Consider the following 22,113-nt stretch of genomic DNA (forward strand, 5'->3'; position numbering starts at 1 on the left):
TAACATTTAACCTAGCACTGAAAATATTACAATCAAAACAGCAATGGCCTTCCAAATCTGGAGTGCCTTCAATTGTGTACAAATATGGATTGTAAGCTCTAACAACAGTCAATTCACTAGAATTTATAAAATTTCAAGTAACAATAATACTGTTCTACAGAATTAGTCCATAACCAACTTTCATAGTGAGGAAACCAAAAAAGCTGAGCCTATTTACCATTTACCCAATCAGAATTGTTCAATGCTCTAAAAAGTTGTACACTACTTTGCCAAAAGCCTAAATTAGGGGATTCAACCAAAACTAAGAGCAAACAAAGCTATTACCTAGGTCCGAGGCATCCAATTAAAACTATAGCTTGGACAATCCCAAGTACCAAATCGGCAAAGTAATTGAGATAGCATTGCATTCTGTTTGGACAGCACCCACCCAATGCTTTTGATGCCAGTTTGAATCTAGCCAAAAGACCCGGTTATACTTTTGATGCCCCGTTTGAATCTAACTATAATCAATCCGCTACAACCTGGTCCACTGATTTTCAATCTGCTCTCCTTTCTCCATTTCTACCAAGCACATTTGGTGCATGCCTATAGGTACATTCCATATAATCTTTGTTGCAATAAAGTCTCTTATTACCAGTTGATTGAGCGTTGGATGAATGGTAACATTAAATATTGATTTAAGGAAACAAAAACATTGAAAACTAAGCAATAATAATCATCCCAGATGCGTTTAGCTGGCAGTAAAATACTTGTGCAACATAAAGCTCTAAAAATGAAAAGTTATATACTCTTACACCATTTTTCAGGTTTACAAAAACAAGGGTTGTAGACGAAGACATCACTCAAGAAACGGTTACAACGCATGCGTTAACTTCCAAGAGGATGCAATAAGACCAAAGGATTCGATTACCTCCTTATAGAGGGTACAGCACCCCTACCAGGTGGAGCTCCACGACCAGCCGCCTGAGCCTGCACAGTAAACAAGTTTAATAGTCAGGCCACTCGTTAATAGAGAGGTCACAACCTGTTAAGCATGCTATAGATCAAACATCTTGTGATCCAGCAGAGTCTCAAACAAAGTTTTCATTTTTTATGCATGACATGAAAACCAAATGTTCTGAAACTTGATTTTGTACAAAATAATTACATATGCCAAATCATTACACTTTCGTCAAAGACCCATTTTATGATGTTAATGGAAACAATATATATATATATATATATATAGATAAACTTGCTCTAGCCCGCACTGCAACAGCACGACGCCAGCCTACTCCAATTGCTGAGCCCTTACCCTTCATTAAGTGAAAGAAATTAGAAAACTAAAGAAGGTAACCGACATAGGAAAGATAAAGACACATATATGAATAAGTACCTTGATTCTAGACTCCAAACGCTTAAAAATTGGAGCATTCTTAAGCATGTCTGGAATCACCATAAACCTGGTTGGAAATCACATTTGTTCCAAACAAATGTGGTTATAGGCAAACAAACTATTACAAATGAATGTGGTTACTAGCAAACAAACTATCTCAATTAAGATGCAAGACAATACCTAACTTTGCTGCCTCGAATAAAGACATGCTCCAGTTGTGAAACCTTCCCATCCTGTGAAGTATGAAGGAATCAACCAGTATTAGCAACTGATGTGAAAGTGTATAAGGAAAGGGAATAGTCAACAGACATGGATACCAAAAAAGGGTGCACATATGTAATCAATTATCAGGAAGACCAAAAATCAAATTAAAAATGGAATACAATCATATATGATTCAAATCACCATGTACAGCTATCTCAAATTCAATATTAATGACCCTGCAGAGGATCTGGGGGGAAAGGTATATGCAAGTGTATGTTTGCTCGTTACAGTTCAAATCCGAACATATTCCCTGAAAAATTGTCTATTATTTATTTTACTTGTTCTATTTTATTTTAGTTTTAATATGTCGCTCGCTCTCCATATTTCTTGGCACCTGCTTTTGCTAACCAAGAAAACTGTAGTGAGCACTTACAGCTTCAGCACTACAGCTCAACAATGAAACTATCGTCAAAGTCACAACTAGGAGTGAACAATATCCACAAATTATAATGCAGTATCTAGCCACTATATACATGACAAATAAGTATCAGCCAGACACTAACAAATAAATTCTGTCTCTCATAGTTTTCTGATGCACATGATCATTATTGACGCCATGTTGCTTCCCTTCTGTACAATGCAAGACTCGATCCCTATGGAATCATGTAGCATATGCCATGGAGTGATTGCCTGAGAACATAAAGTGCTTCTTGTTTGATCAGGTGTCTACCTATGGATTACCCACTTCAAGCACCCAAACTCTTGGGGTCTGAATGCCTCTATATCTGCTAGTGTCCCATTTCTACACTTTATTATAAATGGCCTTTTTCATGTCACAAAAAATAGTAAAGGTTTTGTATAACCAATCAAATGAAATGGTAAGGTGAACAAAAACTAACCAATCCTTAGGCATATTCTTATTTTTTGTAATGGAGACCAGACAAGAAAGATACTCCGGCCTCCTTTTCTATCTTGTTCTCACTCATCCATCACAATTCAAAACTATTGAGAAATAAAATTTTCTCACAATATAACTACTACCAATAAGGATGAAATAGCCATTGCACCACAATAGTGAGAGACGGGCAAGAAATATAAGAAACAAACCACCAGGAATATGACATAGGGAAAATTTTACTTTACTCTACTAGAAAACTTTACCCCCTGTAGTTTAGATATAGGCTGAGGCCTCCCTTGTGATTTTGGGTTAAAGTGCAACCATTACATTTTCTGTCCATATTCACAGAACTCATGGCTACATGCATGAGTTTGGAAGCCAAGTCAAAAGTCAAATTTCTATGCAAAAAGACACCATCGCCCTTGGCTTCATCTTCTTCCTCCCACCCATTTGATGACCCAAGTCCAGGAAGTTCAATTGATAGTTGAGGCAAGAATGAAAGTTTTCAATATCCTTTTTCTGTGAATCAGTGATATATTTATATGAAGTTGTGAAACAATTATATATGGGAACTCTAAAAAAAGCAAAGTTTGATTGGAAAATGCCAAAATCTGAATCATTATTTGCTTTTCTACATAGTCGATAAAAGATTGCCAACATTTGTGATGTTGGTGGCACTTTCATGAGCAAAGCCAAGGACTTGCGGATGATGTAGTTCACCAAGGTTTAACCTTTTGTGTTACATTTCTATATGATACAAATCTAATATAGGGTTCAGAAATTGGGATTCATAGGGCTTTATGTTAAAGAAACCAAAATGGGATCTTCTAGGCAACTTCTTCACTGACTTGCCGTAGCTTATTATGCATCAACAACTGTTAGTTCAACACCAAAACATTTAAAATTCAAAGTTTAGTGTTTTGGGTTTCAAATATATAATTTTTGTTGCTTTGTGTTTGAATATGCGCAATTGATGTAGTAACAATGGAAAGACCAACAGTTTAACAACTTTTTTTTTTTTTTTTTTTTTTTTTCTAGTGGTGATGAAGAATGGAGTAACAGCTCAGCGAGGAAGGCATGCACTATGAAGAAAACAGGTTCAGCATCAGACAATCAGTATTAAATCTGCTTCATTTAGCAAAGAATAATTAGTCGAAAAAAACAAAGAAGGTATAAATGTATTTTTGTCATTTAACTCTAATGGTGTTGATGTTGCAATTTAATCCAAAACTACATAGGGGCTCTCTGCCTATATCCAAACTGTAAGAGGGTAAGGCAAAATGCTTCAGAAATTAGAGCATCTCCAGTGGGGATGCTAAATTTGTACATTAGTGTGTTAACTGACAAAAAGTGATAAAAGTGGACCCAATTTTGTAGGTCAAGAGTTAGTTGATATAGTAAGTGAATGATTGTTGCAATGGAGATGCTAAATTGTGTGTTAAGTAAGAGTAGGATACACTTGAGTGTGTACAAATGTGTAACACATTTCAGCAGCCTGCCTCTCTCTCTCTCTCTCTCTCTCTCGCGCGCGCGCGCACGCTATGGTTTAGTTGCTACAGTTAGGACTGCATTGATGGATGCCAACTTTAACAAAGGACATAGCATGTGCACCAAAGTAACAAACAACTCAAATTGATGACTATATGTTAACTCATGACTCTAATTCTATGCCTAACAGTTCCACTGGAGATGCCCTTAACCACAAGGGTAAAGTGAATTTTTTCCTACAACATATGACATGATGCAAGAACTTATTTATTATATTTTTTTTATGTGTGCATTTTGGGTAAGAAGTGGGGATAGAAGATGGAGTTAAAATCCTAGCAAACGCTCAGTAGTAACCCCAAGTTATAACTGGACGTAAGACACCACAACACAACATGATGCAGAACTTTTGATTGCCTAGTAATTTTCAAGCCCTGTTCGTTGACTAGAATTCCCTATTTCCTTGGGTCTCAAATAATTAATTATGTTTTTATTAAAACAATGAGCAGACTAGCCTTTATTCAACAACCAAACAGACCATAAACTACTCCGTATGAGATCTCAATGGACAAACTCTTATGGTGTGTTTGGTTGAGCGATTTGAGAAGAGATTTGCAAAGGGAAAGGAAAAGAAAAAAGGTGTATGAAACTAGGTGAAATGTAGGTATACCTTTGTCAAAATGTGAACTATTAGATTAATTCAATCCAACAGTTACAAAATGTCCAAGAGACAAATTATCTTTCAATGGTTGAGATTGTTCACATCCTACGGTGGATATACATTCTTCCCTTCCATCCCTTTCTCTTCAACTAGCTCTCTCTCTCTCTGTCTCATTCAAAATTCAAAATTGAGTTGTCTCCCTCATCTCTCACTCTCAGAGCTCACTCTTCCTCTTCAATCTCGCTGGCAACGGTCACAGCCTCACCCCTATCAGTCACTCATTCCCCCAAAAACCTAATACATAGCAGATCGGCGACTTCGCAGATGGTGGGTTTGTTTGGAGGGGAGGATTTTCAACGTCACGGCCCCATCAGTTTCTCAATGCTCAATAGGTCATTCCTCATGAGGTTCTCCAAAATTTTTTGGCGCTTAACATACCCACCCGCCCTCTGTTTTCAATGAAACCCACCTTAAGTCAATTTCCTATTTTCTTTCTCATCATGGGTGATTAGCAGCCAGATTAGTAGGGTTTTTTTTTTTTTCAAAGTAAAGATAATACTCTCATCTCTTTCTTAATAGATTATTGTGTGTATATATATTGATTATAGATTTTTTTTCCAAAATCAAACTGTGAGGATTTTCCTCTATTTTGGATTTTCCTCTATTTTTTTTTCTAGATGCATGAGTTTTGTTGATTTTTCTTATACATATATATTATCTATGTATATATACACACATATATGAAGAGTTGGTTGAGTTCCACAAAACCCATTTACTTTGATTTAGTAGGAATTTGTAGGACTATTGTATTTAGTTACTTTATTGAATGGCTGTTGTGCTATTATTATCATTTGGTTGTTACTAAAATGTTCGATAACCATTCTATCTTCCTTGCTTATTAAGTGTTTGATAAAATGTTTCAATGGAATTTATATACACACAAAAAAAGAAAAAAACCAAGATTAAACTTCATCTAAAACATACTTTGTCATAAATATAATTTTTGTTTACTGGTGCACACACAATAAATTTGCAATTTATAATTTTACCACAATTTGGCTTTAACACACACCACAAACATTGGTAGTTTTCATCATAAAAATTCATAACTGTCTAATGATGTGCATCCTTCTTTTTTTTTTTTTTTTGTTGATAAATAAACAAACTTTATTAATATGATGTGCATTCTTTTAAGAGTGGGCACTATTAATTTAGCCAAGAAAATGCATTAAAAAAAAAATCAGAACAAGATTGAAACCTTAAACAAATAAATTATGGGTCAGAATCAAAAAAATAAATTATACAAAAACAAATCAAACCTGAACTTAGGCTTTTTGTACAAGAAAAGCAATCGTAAAAAATGACCTGACCTACTTTGGTCAATTGGATAGAGATAAAGTCATTCTCATTCATTTTTTATTTTTGCAATCTCATTGATCATAAGTACCAATTCTCATTCCTTTTCCTTATTGTGATTTAAATTTCTTTTCCAATTTTCAATACGTAGATCTCAACCCAAAATTTTAGAAATTAAGATACTTTGTCAGTGTTGAATTTATCTGTGAATAGAATCAGTAATTAACTTATTTTTTTCCTACAAATTTAGATCCTCTGTTTTTTTTTTTTCATCCCATCATCCCCACCATCACCCCCAAAGCTCTCACTTTCTATCAAATCAAATGAGGGTTAAGGAAAAAATTAGTTTCATGTTAACACCCATTTTTATTTCATGTTAGTCAAATGGGTTGAGGATTGTTAACATTAAATGGGTTATTGTGAACATTAAGGTTAACCTGACTATTAACATTAAGCTGAAAATAAAATAGATGGTCATATTTAATATTTTCATTGTGCCTTTAGACAAAATATTTTTTGGTATTTATTGAATACTTTTGTATTTACTTAAGCTTTATCTGGAACATTATTCAGTGGCGATTTGCAGAATGATGATGAGTTGTGGTGCACAGCGGATGTGAGCAGTGGGTTTTGTTTTGGGGTAATGTTCTTATAATTTTTTTTTATTATTATTATTTTAAGAAGTGCTCTTATTGATTTTGGATTTGATGCTTCTTCATTTCTAAAAGATATATTTTGTTTATGGTGATTCTTTTGGATATATTTATTTATTTTGTGTTAGTTTTTTCAATTGTTTTTGGTATTGATATGTATCTAAGAAGGTTTCAATTGCAGTAAGAGTGCTTCAAAGTAGAAAATCACTTCTAATTTAATTGCTTTATTTACATTTATGGTAATTTGTTTATGAAGCATTGTGTTGTGGTCCTATATGTCTGAATTATTGCTTTAAATTTGCTTAATAGGTTCACATTAGAGAGCTTGAGGAAGAAGTGAAACTTCTTAACAACCTTTTGCATCTGAACATTGTGGTAAGTATTTGATTTGCATTCTTACTAAAGCATTTTAATGTTTCCTTTTGTTGGTCCTCCCTTAGAAAACAATTCAAATATCTTTCTGTGCTTATCCATAAATTCTTCACAAGGTAAGGTATAACTTCCAATTTCTAGTTGTAATACTAACATTGTAATGATTTGAGCACATGCAAGTTTGTTGAAATATAAGTGGTGATCCTCTCCACCATACACAGAACTTTAAACCCAATTAAAATCCATTGGGGTTTCTGTTTTATAATTTGTTGTGGTATTGCTTTGTTTTCACTTATAAATTCAAATGGCTTTGGCCTGGTTTCCTTTTCTTATATACAGTTATGAGCCATTATATTAGTTTTCATTTTTCTTAATAATTAATTATTTTCTTTTATCCACCAATGTCGATAGCTATTATGGCAGTTTGGAAGCTGATTTCAATAATTTCTTACTTCCACGATTCTTTGATTTTGAAGACCAACACATGCTCTACATAGTTGATTTGTGGTGATTCTCTCTCTCTCTCTCTCTCTCTCTCAAGATTTATATTTAATGGGTTCAATAACTTTTTTGTGGTGAGCACCCAAACTTAGATTTTTAGATATATTTTTCATGTGAATGGGTTGTTATTTCGTGCTTTTAATGGTATATTAGTATTAGGATTTTGGGGTTTTTAATACGTTGTTATTGCATTATTGTACAAAGAGGTTTTCATTTGAACCTTTCTCACCTCCCCCCCCCCCAATATTTAATGTACATTTGTAATCTCATCATACACCACAGTTGAGCCCACGTGTGTTTGGATTTTGTTTTAGGTTAAAGATTCATAATGGAATGACTCCCACTCACTTCCACCCCCTATCTCAGTTAAAGCTAAATAAAATTTCGGTTTTGTTTAATTGGTACAAATGTATTCAATTTTCATAGAATTCGAAACTTTACCAATATAAGCTATTTCAGGTTGAGGCATGAGTTATAGATATAAAAGGTAAATTCATGACTTAATTTGTTTTATACTTCTAGAAGTTGAGTTGGAGTTTTTATTTACTTAGATTTCAAATTCATGGCTTCTTTGTGTTAATGATTAGCCTGCTATTTGTTAGCTTTCTATTTGTTAGCCTGCTTTCAATTTGATTTCCAAATTCTATTTTTTTCATAGTGTAATGATTTAACTATGTTTATTGTGGAATCTAACCTCTTTTTGTTCTTGGTATTATTGATTGGTAGGTTATTGATATTGACATAAAACAGTGCATCGTTAGCTTAAATTTCATATTATTAGTTTGGCATCTGCATATATGTGTGGTTTTGATTGATTGCTTGAATTATATGGTTTGATTTTTTGTCTAAAGAAACTAATAAAATGCATAGGAAAACAATGTCCTATTCAATTTAGTTAAATTGATAGTATTGGGTGATAGTAAAATGAATATATACTGTCTTTTGGGTATAAATATGACAGTTTTATGATTTCATCATAAATTTTATCATTTTTACATGAATAATCAAATGAAATTGGGAAGTTTGAACTAAAAAGTTTTGTGGATGGGGCTGTTTTGTTGAGTATTGCTCATTTGGGAATTTAATTTTGTTTTTGCATGTAACCTTTATTATTAAGTGATTTTGAATAGAGCTTTAATAGAGTTAATAACAGTTGTTGATTCACTTCCTTCCTCTCTCAGCTAAATCTCAATTTGCTTTTTAATTTTTTATATTATATGTTTTTTTTCCCCCTTACATTTTGTCTAAATTAAATCTAAACCACAAAAAATAGGAGATTTGTCATGTCATCAAAAAATAAGAATTGTTTTTACCAGATTTGTCATGCTCATCAATTTAGCATGGACTACCATATTTGTTCTTGTATGTGGGAGATTTTTTTTTTCCTGCATGTGGATATTGACCCAAGGGCACAACAAGATGGATGATTTGATACTCATGGATTTTCTTTCTTATGTTCATTTTTATATTAGTTTAAATGCATTTGTAATTTCTGATCTTATTTCTTTTAATGGGATTCAGTGGATAAACAAGAGGATAGTGTACTACTAATGTTTGTTTAAGATCTTAGATTTTCAGGATTTTAGCATTCCCATGCGTAAATCGTGTGTCGCCAATAGTTTGTTTGGATTTTATTGAGTTTCAACTCTTTTTTGGTTAGTGCTTTGATTGGTTATTATTTGGATGCCATATAGGAGTGCTCTAAATCATAAAACAGGGCACCTGATTTTTGCAAATTGGTCATCAGGTCATGGACTGAGTACACACACTAAGGAAAATCATATTAAATTAGAACATATTTATTTGAAGTTGTGTTTGGATCAACCGAGGACGCTGAGCTAGGATAAGTTCTATGGTAATTTCTATTTTTACTTTTTTTCCCAACCATACGCACTATCGATCTAATTTGTCATTACATACATAAATGAGGGATTTTAATCTCTAATTTGTTCATTCTATTTCATGTGATATTTGTTATTTCTTTATGATTTTGGGGTTCTCAAGTAGAGAGTTGAACTAAATATAATATTTACTTGACAATAGGATGGAGTCACTTGCTTTAATTTTAATTTTATTTTTTTTTGAGATTTCTTAGCACTGGCTGGTGTGCATGGTTTACTATATAGATTTTGAATTCTACTTTTCTGGATTGTAGAGCACTGGCTGGTGTGCTTCATTTGGTGTTTTGTAATTTTTTGGTATTGCAAAGCACTGGTTGGTGTGCATTGTTTATTGTTTATTTATAATTTTAATTTTAATTTTTAAAAATTACAGAGCACTAACTGGTGTGTATTATTTGGTATTTATTTTAAATTTTAATTTTTTGGAATTATAGAGCACTGTCTGCTATGCAGTGTTTGTTGTTTAATTTTGAATTTTATTTTTCGAGAATGCATAGCACTGACTGGTGTGCTTCATTTGGTGTTTATTAATTTTTAATTTTATTTTTATTGTAAAGTATTGATAGATTGATAGATGTACAATAGCTTTGGCTGGTATTATTTGATAACGAATGGATAATGAACACGAAATATTTATGATTAAACAACAAATATATATACCCGTGCCTAGGGGTTGTTATCTTTAATTGAGTTTTGTAAAATGTGTGGTACCAACAAAATTATAGAGTGTGGGTTTTAAAAACAATATTTCTTTATATTTCTCAATGTCTAAAGTTTTTGGTATGTTTTTCGATATATTACATTTGTATTCAACTACATTTTGATAAATTACATTTGTATTCAACTACATCGTGTCATTACGCACGAGCATACTTTTTATTTTGTACTTTACATACCTCTTATTCTTCCATTTTTATTCTGTTTATTTACTTGCTCTTCTCATCTTTATTGTAACCCTCTGTTTGAAATTAATTTTTATATTTTATTATCCGATTTGCTACTAAAATTCTTAAAAGTTCTTTAAGAAGAATAATATTTCTTTATATTTTTTCAGTGTCTTTATCAAAAATCAAAAAATGCTACAGACTCTACAAATTTCAACATGATGCGTATAAATTACAATTACATTTTGATACTAACATAATTTACACCGTGCTTTTATGTAGTTCAATTTCTCCAGTTGTCATATTCATGCACAAATGAACTTAAAGTAGGTTGTTAACTACATTATGTTAAGAGGTTGTTAATTTTGTGTCGATTAATTTTTCTTTATGGCAATTATTAAACCTCATTCTGCCTTCTTACAGTTATTGTTGTCAAATTCACATAACTAGATACTTTTAGGTTGAGACACCATTGACCTTCAACCTCTAATTATGGACAACATTACTATTTTTGGTCACGTAAGTTGTTTTCTTTTTAATTTATTTGGAAAAAAAAAATACAGCTTTCTTATAAGTTGAAGTCAATTTTCTTTTCTTTTCATTATTTTTTTTATCTAATTTCCTTATAACAAAATGCTCTTTTCTGATGGATAATATCGACTCCTTTTACTCATTTTCTTACATGTATACATTTTTAATATTTTTTACCTCTAATTCTTTTGTATTTATAGTTTTAATTTCTTTAAGAAAGAAATGCTAAAATTGTTTCGATGGGGATGCAATAAGGTAATTTCAATTTAAAAGAGTTTTGATATTTACATAGATTTTCTTCTACTAATATACTAACTTTTATTTTCATAAATTGCTAGATTGTTGTACATGCTCCTCATTGGGGATACATAGAAGTTGATACAAAGACTTTTTGGAAAGTGATGAGGCGCTTCTACGAATTCTAAGAAAGAACAAGTTTGAAGATCATATTTATTTTTGTGAAAAGCGTACATATGCAGCTACGATATAGATTTTGTAAAGTTTCCTATCTATGTGAATTTTAGTTTTGTAAAGCCTTTTATCTCTGTGCAATTTATAACTAAGTTTAAATGTATGTTGTATAATATTCATTTGAATTATTCACTCGGTCATACAGCCTTTTTTTTCTTTTTTCTTCCTAATATGCTCTTGAATTAGCTTAAAATCAATTTTTTTTTTGGTTGGATTTGAATTTTTGCTTCTTTATATATTTTTAGCAGGAAGGGTGTTGCTTTTAATATATGATTGGATTGTGTACGTATTAATCTTTTAAAATAACTGTTCATTGCACAATTTTTGTCTTTTTTTTTGAATTGCAAAGCACGACTGGTGTGCTTTATTTATTTGTCATTTTTTTCTGTTGTGGAGCACTGAATGGCGTGCTTAAATTGTTATATGTCCTTTTTTTTTTGGTATTGTAGAATATTGGTTGATATGCTTAATTTGTTATTTGACATTTTCTTTGTATTGCAGAGCATTGACTGGTGTGCTTAATTATTTATTTATTTATTTTTTTCTATTGCAGAGCATTGGCTAACATATTTCATTTGATTTTTATTTTAGGTTTCTGTGCTGTGGGACTTACATTTTATTGTTTGTTTAAAATCTTAAAATTATTCCAATTACATTTTCATTCCAATAATATTTTCATCGTGGCTTTAGGCACGAGCATACCCTAGTTTTATTTATATTTCACTACCTTTTCACTTTTTCTTTCCAAATCCTGTTCGAAATCTCCCAACCAAACACAACGTTAATATCCATTCAAGGCATACTTAATAGACACATCAAAATAGACAACAGAATTAATTAATGAATAACAAATACGATTGAGCATGAACACAAATCAAGATAGTTACTTAAAATGCCTATATTCTAGTCAGCACAACACAACTAAACCAAAAAAAATCAAGATTTTGTTTATTTTTCTACTGATTTCTTGGAAATCAAACCAAATCTAGGGTTTTAGAGAATCGTAATGAACAAGAAATCAGAAGAAATCAACAACAGAGTGGAAATCTTGAAGGTGGAATTAGGAATAGGAGAGAAAAAGAGAGTACCTTAGCAGTGAAAGTGATGTTCTCGAGTTGGCAATTCCAGTTGTCTTCGCACTCGATCATGCTACCTCTGTAGAGCTCTCCACTCTTCAGTTCCATGGTCACCACGCGTCCAACTGCCTCGTGTAGAAGCTTCACCGGTATTCCCAAGCTCCTGCTCATGGCTATGCCTTCCTCTCTCTCTCTCTCTCTCTCTCTCTCTCTCTCTCTCTACTCGCACTTCCTAAAACCTCTCGGCAGTCTGGGCTTTTGTTGTCCTCCGCAAAACCCTAACCTCACCAGACCATATGGGAAGTTCCAAGTAATTATATAATGCGGCATACAAGGGCATTTACGGCAACTTAAAATAATTTTGTTTTCAAGTTTTTTTTTTTAATAATAAAAAACAAAAATAATTTCACCCCAAAACGGAAAAATTTCTGAAAATAGTAAAGTGCTATTTTGGCCTCATTGGACAAGTTAAGTTAAAATAATTAATAAAATAAAATATTTAATCATATTATTCGTTTTATTTTTTCGTACGTTTTTTCGTAAAAAATTTAAAATTAATTAAAATATAATATTCCCAAACACCCTTTTTTGGGATAAATTTCTTTAAATTACGATCCATTTGTATTTTTATTTTTTGAACTTTAAAACTCAACAATTAACCACCTTAAAATATTATTTTACAATAACTCGTTCTGTTAGAAATTTATACAAAATCAGGTCATAAAATATATGACATATTTATTGATTTTGTAAGACAATAATATATTATCTAGTAATCCCATTTGCACTTTATTATTAAACTAAGAGAGGTAAAGTGCAGATAAGATCAATAGGTATTAGGGGTGGACAAACCTCAGGTTAGGTCAGACTTTTACACTATATAGTAAGGGGCAAACTTCACTTTATCCCTAGTTTGGGCTATATGTGGTTTATCCCCCTAATAATTCCCTTGTAGTTTGTGGACTGAAGTGTACTATTAGGTCCGTTAACAAATTAATAAAAAAGACTAAAATAGACCTATATTTTTGTCATTTGTTTCAAAAGAAAAGTACTCTGTAATCCCCTATGCTTTATTTCATGTGTGATTTAACCCCTGTACTTTATTTCATGTGCGATATACCCTCTTGAAATTTGAAAATGAACATATAATCCCCTTATATTTGCCACGTGTTTCATAGTTACTATTAAGTTAGACAAAATGTTTAACGGTACACTTCAATCCACAAACCACGTGGGGTTTATGTGGTCATTTTCAAATATTAGGGGGGTAAATCACACATTGCCCAAAACCACAGGGGATGAAGTGACATTTGCCTTATAATAAGAGGATATGTGTCGTCACAAACTCAGTATGGCCCAACATTTAAGCTCATCTAGCCATCTCAAACCTATTCCTAAAAAAAATTCAAATTCAAAGCTCACTTATTTAACCCAATAGATATGAGTTATTATTTTTTATACTTTTATTGTCTTTAATAAATATTAATAGATCCTTTTATTTAATATTTGGATTCGAAATGTTAATAAAATTCAATGGTAAAATAAATTTAATTTTTAACTAATGTAAGCCTTAGAAAGAAGTATATATATTTTTGTCTTCTATATTTTATAACTAAAATAATATAAATTATAATTACTATTTTAATGGGGCGAGGCGGGGCGGGACGGGACGGGTTAGAACTCTTTATCCCAAACCTAACTTGAATATTAAATGGGCACAACATCTTAGCCCAACGCGGCTTTATGGGCAAAATAATTTTCTCAAATCCTAAAAATATCGGATTGGGTTAGGCTGGGCTAGTTGAGCGGGCCAACGGGTCGATGGCCATCTCTAATAGGTATGAGTATTATTGTCCTAAAAAAAATCAATAACGAAAATTTTTGTCCTAAAAAATCTATAGCATGTGACAAACATTCATAGAAACAAAGAAATAAAGAGAAGTTTATGCTCAAATGGTTACAAGTTTCCAGGACAATGCTTGGTTACAGCAAAAGTGGGTCGATACCCAATATAAATGAAAGCCCTAGGCTTGTACAAAATACATTTACAAAATAAAATATAGAATGAGCCTTCAGCTCCTCAGTTGGCATATCATCAGTACCTGAAATTTGTTTTCCACATAGGGTATATAGCGATCCCGGTTGTCCCTTTACTATTCTGTTGTATTCCGGACTCGGTTCCGTGATGTTGGTGGTGGTATACCTTGTTGTCATCCTTTAATTCCGCTTGATTGAGTTTTAGGATGTATTGGGCAGAGTTGTTACAGGTTGGTTAGGCTTTGGTTTCAATTCTTTGTTGCCCAGTTTTTAAGAGGTCCGCTCGAGCGGGTCTTCTTGCGCTCGAGCGGAGATTGCATGCTCCCAGTATTTTGGTGCTCTGCAGAACTTCTGCAAGCATGTTTTTCAAGCTCGAGCGGGTTTCTTTGTGCTCGAGCGGTGGTGCTCGAGCGGGTAGTACTTTTCGGTGTAAGTTCTGGGTGGGAGAAATCTACGCTCGAGCGGACTGGTTTTCACGCTCGAGCGGATGTACTTTATTCTTGTGTCTTGGCGCTTGAGCGGGCCTTATTGCGCTCGAGCAGACCTAGTTTTTTGTTCTTGACGCTCGAGCGTTGTGTTCTCCGCTCGAGCAGGAATGTCGTATATCAGTTGGCAGCTGGGCATTTTAAAATCACTTTTTACATTCTCTCTTTCTCTCTTACTTTCTAAAAAGCCATTTTGAGAGTTCCTCTCTCTAGAAACTCCCTTCTCTCTAGGGTCTGATCTAGTTAGAGTGCTTCCCTTCCCTTTAGCCTTTGTAAGAGTTGGGTTGATCGTCGAGGGCTACGTTTTGATCCGAGTATATTGAGTTTTGGAGCACGTTAAGTATCTTCATCTTCTTTTCTTGAGCTCCGAATTTGAGGTAGGGATTCCTACTCACTCTTATGGTCTTTGACCTAGATTTTGGTTGTTTTGATGAAGTGTTGAAGTTGGGTAATTTTGGGACTTAGGGTTTCAAAATGTTAAAAGAGGATTTGTTATTTTGAGTCTAAAATATGTATTGTGGGTTCAAAATAATGATATCGCTGTTGGTTGTTGATATTTAGACCATTGGGTCAATATTTGGAAACCGGGTGGAAAACCCTAATTTTGGGAAAATTGTGACTTTATGGAATTGAGTTGGAAATAATGAAATTGGTGCATTATATGGTTGAATAGTGGAGTTAGATTTATTAATCGCCTCACTTTTGAAAACATTGATACTTTATCAGTTGGAGCTTTTATTATCTGTTTAGAAATAATTGCTTGGGCTACCGGTGGAGGGTAGTTTTGATTGTTGTAGACAATGCATGATGATTAGGCAAACTAAAACTAATCAATTGGATATGTCATAGAGTATGACGGTTGATAGAATACATTAACGCTATGTATTGATTGATTGTGTATATGACCTTTGTGTATATACGTTGGATGTGTGGGAGGAGATAGGGGATGTACTCCACGGTTTAGGGGAAGATAGTGGATGGACCTCTAAACCGGATGTTGTTGGGAGGAGATAGGGGATGGACTCCACTGATACAGCTCATATGCTTGTCAGATAATGTGTTGATACAGCTCATATGCTTATCTTTGGAAGTGTTGATACAGCTCATATGCTTATCTTCGGAAGTGTTGATATAGCTAATATGCATATCTGTTGAAATGTGGATACAGCTTGTATGCTTATCTGTTGAGATGTTGATACAACTAGTATGTTTATCTATTGTAAAAAATTGGGAAATGTTTAATATGAGTCACTGTCTCATATAAGTGGTTGGCTAGGTTCTGAGCCGTTGATGTAAATTGTGAAATGGAAATCGAAATGAAACATGAACATAGTGGTCATGAAATGGAAATGGATTATGAATTGGTTTATGGAAATTGAACATTTATCAATTGCTAATGTCTTAGTCATTGGTCATACTGTGTTTAGCATATCTCTACTGGGTGTTGGCTCACCCTTTATGGGATATTATTTTCAGGTACAGGTAGTATGCCACCTCCAAGGACATAGCTTGGATGATGATGAGAGTTGAAGATTCTTTCTTTTTGTTTATTTTGTTTGTATTACATGTATATCAAGCCAAGGGCTTATTTTGTATAGAGTTAGTACTCTTCTTTTGTGTAACCAGGTGTTGACTTGGAAAGCTGTAAGCCCTTAGGGCATTTGCTTTTGTTGTTAACATGTAATACAGTTGTAAGAATTACTCGGATGAATAGAAATGGTTGGTTTCTTTTATATCAATGCATGTCTAAAGTGATGGGTTTTATGTATTATTTTGAGGGCGTTACAAGGTAAGCCAATACTCAGTAGAAATAAGTTTAATGCTCTATATGATGCTTAACAAAACCATATGGTGAATACACATGAATGCCATTTACCAAAACATTATATGTTTTCTCTTTCCAAAATGAAATACCATGTTTATAATTCAATTCATAAACCATTACTTCCAAAACAGAAAACAGGGTAGTGGATACACACAATGGGAATCTATAGGTACATGGTTGCCAGTAAGTTATACAAGCACTACCAAAGTCATTTTACCAGTACTAACTGGAAGGATCGGCACCTAATTTCGCAGATTTCTGGACTTTTACCGAGAATACACATGCCAACATAACAAGAACCACAACTACCACCCCTAACCATATTCACCACGGTATTCACCCATTTTTCTCAAAACGATACATTTTCAATATAAGAATATGAAACAAGTGTCAAAATGCAATGCATGAGTAAATGGTTTCAATTAATCTAGTTTTCATGCAATTTCTACAACAATCAATGTTATCCTTCACTGATAGCCTAAAATAGCTGATAGCCTAAAACAGATATCTCTATTCAAAGATAAATTTCAAGCAACAAATATAATTTTCAAAAATTTCAACATAGGAGTAATAATACATGTTAACTCATTCTTCCTAATCAAACATGAATTACATCATTATTCCACAATCCTACCATTTTTCATCTTTGTTCCAAAACTAATCAATCCCAAGGATTTTCAATATTTCAAAAGAACATTTGTTTTATCCAAAAATCCTCTTTCAGGAGAAATTCCATAATTTCCAATATTACATATCAGCATAACCATCCCACAATCTTTTAAAACAACACATCCCAAAACCCCTCTTTCATAATTCATTTCAAACTCAAATCAAGTCCAAATCAAACCCCAAATATCCCAAATTGCTACACTATTCAAGGAGCATATAACAAAGCTAAATATCATGTAAAAACATTAAAGGAATCCCTACCTCAATAGTAAAAAGAGAGACAAATGAAATCCCCGAACTTGATGAATATCAAAATTTGAACTTTTCAAATTAGAAGGATCACCTCCTTGTTCTCTACCTTTTATCCCAAAGCACCAAGGTGGCGAGATTCACGAATTTGGGTAGATCGGAGATTTAAAATATGAAATTTAGAGAGAGAGAACAAAAAAATGGGTCTAGACAACTTTTAGAGAGAGAGAGAGAGAGAGAGAGAAAGTAGAAAAGTGATAAAAAATATTTTTCCCGTAACTTTATATAAATAGACCGTTCGAGCATCAAACACAAAATATTGCTCGAGTAAAGAAACCAAAATCCCAGAAGATTATCCCTGCAAAATAGACCGCTTGAGTGACCAAAAAATCATTCAAGCGAAGAATATAAACTCTCAGTATTTCAGACTACAATCAGATTGCTCGAACGAAGAATAACCCCCTTTCAGAATCCTAGGTTGCAAACACAACATCTGGGAGAAATGAAAGACTGCTCGAGTGACCAATTTACCGCTCGAGTGAACCGAAGAACAAACAGACATAATCTCCTCAAAAAGTACTAAGCCTAAAAAACAAGTTCAAACCCACATTCTCAACTCCCAAACAACAATATTAGACTAGAATAAATATAAACAACAACAAAAGATACTAGACTCCAAACCAAGGAGTATAAAAAGGTTAGGTCTTAACCTGGGCCGCTATTGTTCTACTATTATACAATAGCACAATTGTAGGTAAAATGGCTAACAACTTATGAATATATAAGATACTAAGAGCAACTCTGATACCACTCTTCATTTTTCACTAGCTAAATGATAAAAAATGTAAACTCTTTATTTTACCTAATTAACTTTTCATCTATGTGCTCCAATGTTACTATTTATTTTACATATGTATCTACACAAATTAGCTGAAAGAGCCTTTTAAGACTCTCCCAATGTAGGGCTGCAAACAAATTGAGCTGTTCGCGAGCTGGCTCAACTCGGCTCGTTAAGGGTTCGGCTCGGCTCGACTTGTTTAGTAAACAAGCTAAGCTCGAGTTTGAATAGTAGGCTTGTTTAGTAAACGAGTTGAGTTTGAACTCGAATAAGTTCGGCTTATTTATCTTTATTTAAATTATATAATAAATATATAATATACAAATAATAGCATAAATACATTATTTATGTATTAAATAATATAAATAATATATATTTTTTATTTAAATAATATAAGTAAAAATCTTATCGAGTCGAGCCGAACTCAAATTTTATTAACATCAATGAGTCGACCTATCGAGTCGAGCTTGAACTCAATAGTCGAGCTCGATAAGTAAACGAGTTGAGTTCGAAAGTTTAGCTCGGCTCGGCTTGATTTATTTAGAACCCTATCCAAGTGTAATTGGTCCAAAAGAATCTTGTTGAAAGAGTTATTGCAGTAGTTAACTCGTTGGAGAGAGTAAAAAATTAGGGTAAACTGCTAATAGGTCATAATAGTTGGATTTAATTCTCATCAAATCCTATTGAAAATAAGTCCTAATAAAATTGTCATTAAAAATAATTTTTTTGTAGCGATTTTTTATGTCACTAAAAATTGACAATTAGTGATTTTTTTTGTCACGATTTTTATAAATTGTCACTAAAACTTACAATTAGTGACGTTTTTCTGTGACAAATTTTTTCAAACTGTCGCTGAAAGTTAAAAATTAGTAACTTTTTTTGTGATGATTTTTTTGCACTATCGCTAAAATTTATAATTAATGACACTTTTTTGTGATAAAATTTTCAAATCGTCACTAAAAATTAACAATTAGTGACGATTTTTTATAATGTTTGATGAAAAATGCCATTAATTCTCACAGCACCTATTGGACAATAAGTCCACCTATTGGGACTTATACGTAAGTTCCCCTTTGTGAGATATATACTATATATTATAGCAAAAATAGCTCGTTGGAGATGCTCTAATAAGATACTTCAATGTCTACCATAATTAACATCTTATATATATATATATATATATATAAACAATTTGGTTTGGTTCCAAATCGAAACCATAATCATAAAATCATCAATCGAATTGTAAAATATGATTCACTTATTTTAAGAATAAGGACCAAACCATACATTCAAAAAATAAAATCAAACCAAATAGTGTGATTTGGTCTAGATTAGACCGCTTTGTACTTTTTTAATTTTTTTACTCAATTCTATCCAACTCTCAATACGTCTAATTTAAATTCATAAGGATAACAAATATGAATTTACAAATAAGGACAACACATATTAAATCCTATTTTTTTTTTACTTCTCATGGTACACCATAATCAATTATTCCTATTCAACTCTCTGTATCTTCTTCTCCAAGAGATCAAAGTTATTTATTCTTCTTATTCTTCTTCTTCTTCCCTCCAAAACTCCAATACATCCTGCCAAAACTCACTATCATCATCAACATCAGCTTGCTTGGTTCTATTTTTCCAAAAATACTTTTCAGAAAATTCTACTTCCTTATTTTTCGTGTTTTTTTTTTGTTTTTATTGATTTTTAAAAATATTTTATTTTTTACTTTTTAGACACACTTAACATAAATACACCTAAAAAGTAAAAAAATTGTAAAAAAAATATTTTAAAAATTCACTAAATACCAAAAATATATATAAAAAAAATAATAATTCAGTACATTTTTTGTATTTTTATGTATTTATTAATTTTTTAAAATATTTTTTCACAATTTTTTTACTTTTTAAATATATCTAAGAAAGGTGCATCTAAAAAAGTAAAAAAAAAATGTTTAAAATTTTAAAAATATTCACTAAAAACAAAAAAATACGAAAACCAAAAAACTCAGTTTTAAAAAAACTTAATCCAGAAAACTCAAACCAAACACACTGATTATTTTTTGTTATTTTGAAACCCTAAATCCTTGAAGAAAGTTTGAACAAAATTAAATAATGGATGAAAATAATAATCAAAATCAGCTTATTTGGTTCCATTTTTTCAAAAATAATTTTCAGAAAATTCTACTTTCTTATTTTCCGTGTTTTTTTGTTTTTACTGAATTTTTTTAATATTGTAAGCATTTTTTTTAGACACACCTAACATAAATACACATAAAAAGTATAATTTTTGTGAAAAAATCTTTTAAAAATGGGGTTTTTTTTTTTTAAGGTCCCTCGTATTAAGACTTTATAGTAAAAAGGACATCTAATATTTTCATAATGTCTAAGGTCCCTCAACATTGATCTAGAGAAATTTTAGTCCAGAGAAATTCTGGTCCAGGGAAATTCTCTGAGTTGAAGATGTTGAGAATAGATTGATGACAATTCTGGGAAGGAAATGATTGCCTGTTTCTGTATCTAAATAGAGATGTGCAATTCTTCATTAATCTTTTTCATGTTAATAGAATAACCCAAAATTTTCTACCTGAGTTACGCGATCGTGCTTGGTCATTTGAAGTTGAAGATGACGATGGCATTGACCTTGCTGACTGAGAGGAATTGCTAGAAGGCATTGCCTCAACAACAAGATCAGGATCCCGCTCTAAAAAAAAAATCCCAATTACCAACGAAAATCAAACACAAGATTCTAAATTCCAATCCCAAAATCCCAGTTACATGACATATACTTCTAACCCTGAGAAAATTCAACCAAAAATAACATAGACAGATAAATATCTGGTACATATATCAACTATGAATAATCCATAAAACTAAATATAGGAAACCAAAGGATAACTAAATAATCAGTAGAAGAAACGATTCCCAAAATTTCAAAAAAGATGTTCACAATCTTGACCAATTTTCTAGAAACTGAAAGACCAGCCATACATCCACCACTATAAAACACTTGAAGACCAGTTGAAATTTACTAGATGCAACTCAAACTCCAAGAGACTGATAAAAATAAGTATAACTAACATAAGCAGAAATATACATTTATAGACACATATATTTGTGTATAAACATGCACTTTAAAAGAATCCCACAACCAAACCATTAAAACCCAACATAGACACAGGATCGAACAAGATCCATTAGAGCATCTCCAATCCTTAACTTAATACCAGAGAAATTTTCAATCCAAATCAGAGAATTTCTCTGGACCAACCCAAAGAAATTTCAGTTCAAACCAGAGAATTTCTGTGGACCAACCTAGAGAAATTTCAGTTCAAAGTAGAGGCTTGATCAAAACGTTACATGCTAAACTATACAGGAGATGAACTTAGCAGAGGAACAAATACAGTCCTCAGATGCACTTCTGGAGATGAGTCAGGGACACTGGGAGGGTCCAAAGAAAATTGGGTTGGTCCAGAGAAATTCTTTAGTTTGGACTCAATTTTCTCTGGGTTGAACTAGTGCTCTGGTTCAGAGAAAATTGTGTTGGTCCAGAGAAAATTGTGTTGGTCCCAACTCTTCATCCGCTTAATAACTAGTATGGTCACAACTCACAAGTATCTTCTGGAGTTAGCATTTACACATC

The 22,113-nt window shown here is 32.5% G+C and overlaps 1 protein-coding gene and 1 long non-coding RNA gene across 6 annotated transcripts; one reads left to right on the forward strand and one right to left on the reverse strand.

The window, feature by feature from the left end:
- Nucleotides 1-653: 653 nt before the first annotated feature.
- On the reverse strand, nucleotides 654-12,651 carry LOC114261905 (small nuclear ribonucleoprotein SmD3b-like). Of its 2 annotated transcripts, XM_082873360.1 has the most exons (5): nucleotides 12,381-12,651; nucleotides 1,556-1,608; nucleotides 1,376-1,442; nucleotides 1,239-1,295; nucleotides 768-969 (listed from the first exon to the last, which is right to left on the reverse strand). In XM_082873360.1, the coding sequence occupies exons 1-5, from the start codon at nucleotides 12,537-12,539 to the stop codon at nucleotides 907-909; spliced, it is 399 nt and encodes a 132-aa protein (XP_082729486.1). In that variant the 5' UTR covers nucleotides 12,540-12,651; the 3' UTR covers nucleotides 768-906. The 2 variants fall into 2 exon arrangements, with proteins under 2 accessions (XP_028058029.2, XP_082729486.1); XM_028202228.2 differs by lacking the exon at nucleotides 1,239-1,295 and having other exon boundaries at nucleotides 654-969; nucleotides 12,381-12,607.
- On the forward strand, nucleotides 4,777-11,409 carry LOC114261904 (uncharacterized). Of its 4 annotated transcripts, none has more exons than XR_014331991.1 (7): nucleotides 4,802-5,030; nucleotides 6,553-6,619; nucleotides 6,942-7,007; nucleotides 7,416-7,511; nucleotides 9,200-9,360; nucleotides 11,022-11,076; nucleotides 11,160-11,409. It is a non-coding gene; the product is annotated as an uncharacterized LOC114261904 (long non-coding RNA). The 4 variants fall into 4 exon arrangements; XR_014331990.1 differs by having other exon boundaries at nucleotides 9,253-9,360; XR_003629146.2 differs by lacking the exon at nucleotides 9,200-9,360 and having other exon boundaries at nucleotides 4,777-5,015.
- Nucleotides 12,652-22,113: the final 9,462 nt, after the last annotated feature.

The sequence above is a fragment of the Camellia sinensis genome, chromosome 6 (genome assembly GCF_055761805.1).
Source record: "Camellia sinensis isolate YWXY chromosome 6, ASM5576180v1, whole genome shotgun sequence".
Taxonomy (NCBI): Eukaryota; Viridiplantae; Streptophyta; class Magnoliopsida; order Ericales; family Theaceae; genus Camellia; species Camellia sinensis.

Excerpts from the sequence above, each read along its gene's own strand:
- LOC114261905 (XM_082873360.1), bottom strand. The coding sequence starts at position 12,539 with ATGAGCAGGAGCTTGGGAATACCGGTGAAGCTTCTACACGAGGCAGTT. Across the intron at positions 1,443-1,555 it reads ATTCGAGGCAGCAAAGTTAG|GTTTATGGTGATTCCAGACA; the intron begins GTATTGTCTTGC and ends ATTTCCAACCAG. Across the intron at positions 1,296-1,375 it reads GTTTGGAGTCTAGAATCAAG|GGTAAGGGCTCAGCAATTGG; the intron begins GTACTTATTCAT and ends CACTTAATGAAG.